The sequence below is a fragment of the Mirounga leonina genome, unplaced genomic scaffold (assembly GCF_011800145.1).
Source record: "Mirounga leonina isolate KUSES-001 unplaced genomic scaffold, KU_Mleo_1.0 Mir_125, whole genome shotgun sequence".
NCBI classification, from domain to species: Eukaryota; Metazoa; Chordata; class Mammalia; order Carnivora; family Phocidae; genus Mirounga; species Mirounga leonina.
In genome coordinates this window covers 762,115-765,250 of record NW_023270305.1, presented here as the reverse complement: position 1 = coordinate 765,250, position 3,136 = coordinate 762,115, and the positions used below count along the sequence as shown (strand labels likewise).

The window sequence follows — 3,136 nt, the reverse complement described above, 5'->3', positions numbered from 1 at the left end:
CCCCCCCCCATGTCCCCCTCCTCCCCTCCCCCCCCACTCTGCCAGCGCGAGCATCAAGGTGGGAGGCATGCCCTCGGAAGCCGTCAGCCCGCGAACCTGCGCGCTCGCTCCACCCGGGGGCCTGCAGGCCACTTGTCTGCTGAGCCCTTGTCCGGGGTTAACGGCAGCAAATCTCAGGCTTCTGAGGGGAGTTGGACTTTTTGGAAACCGCCAAAAATTCTTTGGAACCCGTTCCGGAGAATGATACTTAATCGTGGTGGGTTTTAATACACCTTCGGTACATGTAACTATTTGTGTGTGTGTTTGGGGCAACATAAATAAATTAATGTCTCTGGCTAATAAACGGCACAGCATTGTGGGAGTGGAGTCCAGGGGCCAGACTGCGTGGCCCGGGGCCCACAGCAGCTTTGCTCCCTCGGGTGTGATGGCGGTATTCTGATGGTTACAAAAGGGGGTGTTGGGGTTTTCTTTCTCTTTCTCTCTCATGTAATTTTCTCCTTTAGTCCGAACAACAGAAGAAGCAACAGGAGGCTGAGAAGCTGCACCGACAAGAAAGGAAAACCCTCCGTCGTTCAGCTGGTCACCTGAAGTCCAGACACAGACGCGGCCGGCCGTTTCATTGAATCTGGAAACCGGTCCTGCACGCGGCTCCGGAGGAGCGCCCAAACTGACCATCGCTTAGCACGTCGAACACAGAGGGACACACATTAACCGTTTGTGTAAATTCTTGGTACCTAGGCGAGGTAAAGGTTTGGCAGCTGTCGTCACGCCCTCTGCAGCAGACTTGGAAACCGCCCCCCTTCCCCGCACTGTCTGTAAGTTGTTGTCCCCATAAACATTGTCCGTTCCCCGCCCTCCCCCCCCAGTTTTAATCCAGTAAAGCCAGGTGTTGCTTTTCCATCTTGTGAAATGTGTAACATGGGATGGGAGGTTATCCTGTGCTAAAAATGCAGATCGACCATGTTCGGCACCGTTTCCTTTCAGTGCCTACTGTCCTTCACTGTTGACCCCCAGGAACCCCGTTCCTGTGTCGCCTGAGGTGTTCGTGTTGGCCGTGTTTGCATTTCTACATTAGTAGTTTGTGGCTTGTTTATGTGGGGGGGGGGCGGTTTAAAACATTTTATAAAAAGAATATAATTTTATGGTAATAATCCTAAAACAAAAATGGAAGCTACTGGTTATTCTCTTAACTTTTCACAAGATTAAATATAGATTTTCCTTTTTTTTTTTTTTTTCTGTTTCTTAAAGTGCAATTTGAGATAAACTGGCTGGAGAAAACATTTATAAAAATAAATACTTTCATTTGAATAGCTTCTTTGAGAAAGATCCATGCTTTGAATTAATTTGAAAATTGAATTTTGTTTCCCTAGTTCTCAGGTATTAACGTGATTTTGGAGGTGTGTTTCTTTAATCACAACTGGAACCAGGGCTCTTTGGCCTCTAACTGGAAATGCGGTAAGCACAAAGGGAGAATGTGCTGACAGGACTAGGCTGCAGGCTGTGTAACCGGCCTCATGGACACCCGGATCCGGGGCCCCAGATTCAGCCAGGTCTCTCTCCCCTTTTCTTCCTCCTGTCGCAGCGTTGTTCCTTAGCCCTTCAGCTCTCCCCTGCTGTCTTTCCTTGACGTCTTTCCTGTCCTGTCCCCGTCCTATCTCTGTTGCTTCTGTACAGACATGTGTCCACTTCTGAGGCCTGAGAGGTGCAGTCTGTTTCCAGAAAAAAAGATGTGTTTGTCTGTGGGTGTGGGTGTGTGTGTGTGTGTGCGTGTGTGTCCGGCGTGGGTGCGCTTTGTGTATATAGACAGACACCGTCACCAGAAAGAGGCTTGTTAACCTGGGCGCCCACCCAGCTTGTGGTCTGGGACAGAGGCGTCACCTGTTTCCATCCCTGGTGCCACCTGCTCTGCTTCTTCGGCTTCCTATCCCTGCACTCCTTTGATGAGCTGCCTCTTCCCAGAGGAAGGGGCCTCAGCCTTTCTGCACTTGCTTGTCTCTGTGTCCACGCTGATGGCTTCCCTAGAGAGGAGGATTTCAGAAGTTAAGGAAGGACACTGCTGGCTGGAGTTGTTCCCTAGGGGTGAGCGGTTGCGCTGCGGATTGTGTCCTGGGGTCAGGGCCTTTCCCACTCCTACCTGGCCTTCCCGGGCCTCTCTTTCCCTTCCCTGCCTTCTCGGGGGGCCTCCCTGTGGAGGGGGAGCCAGTAGGCTGCGGTGCTAACTAAACTCTCCCGGCCCAGGGTTTAATCCCAGCCCCGCTGCCCACCAGTTCTAGAGCCTTGACTGTTTGTTTAACCTCCTTGAGCGTCCGTTCCGCCAATAAAGTGAGCCCAAGACTTCATTTGTGTGAGAGTGAAACGAGGTACTTGGGTGGGGTGAGCATTGAGCATGGCGTGAGGCTCAGGAGTGTTGGTAAAGCTTGTCTGTCACCTGCCGCCCTTCCCTCACCTCAGCACACACCCCTCCGAACTCAGCGGATTTCTTAATACCGAGGTTTTTCTAGGGCACGGGTACCCATGGGCTTCTGTTCTGGGAGGTTCCTGAAAGGGCAGGTGGAGGACCTGAGCTGCATCTGTGATGGGCGACATTCAGGGAACACATAGTCAACGGAGCTGCACAGAAACCCGCTCCAGGCCCCAGGGCTCCCTTATCAGTGCCTTGTAACAGCCCCACCTCTTCAGGGTTGAGATTCTTCAAGTACCTGCTACAGTCCTCGCCTTTCTTTGAAGTACAGGTTGCATACTCTGTAGCTTGTTTGTTTGTAATGGATGACTTAGCAGCCTCGGGTGTGGGTCTCCAGACCAGGAAAGTACACGCAGGCGTTTGCGCCCGGCCTACGGCTGGGGGCTTGGTTTTCACAACAGGACCATCCCGGGGGCTCCTGAGTGATGGCTTCTCCCCTAATCCTGCTCCAGATCCCCCTCATTCCCTAATATCCCTAGCCTGATGCCTCAATATATTTTTAAACAACTATTTAAAAGAAAGTTGTTTTCAGCAGTCCAGGCAGTGAGCAGGGAAAGTGTCTGGGGTGTGCGGGGGGCATGACGGGACATCTAGGCTCTGGTTGGTTCTGCCCCTTAACCTGGGCGGTGAGGCACTCTCACGACTTGGACACCTTTCTGTGTGCATGTTATACTC

General features: G+C 52.1%; 1 protein-coding gene across 3 annotated transcripts in view; it reads left to right on the top strand.

The window, feature by feature from the left end:
- The window catches only part of NOL10 (nucleolar protein 10), an 84,344-nt gene extending 83,030 nt beyond the window's left edge, over positions 1-1,314 (top strand). For 2 of the 3 annotated variants that reach the window (XM_035000580.1, XM_035000581.1), the window contains one exon: positions 504-1,215. In XM_035000580.1, coding sequence (XP_034856471.1) covers positions 504-623 — 120 coding nt within the window. In that variant the 3' untranslated portion in view covers positions 624-1,215. Of the gene's footprint in view, positions 1-503 lie in introns of all 3 variants that reach the window. The other variant, XM_035000579.1, reaches the window with a different exon arrangement.
- Positions 1,315-3,136: the final 1,822 nt, after the last annotated feature.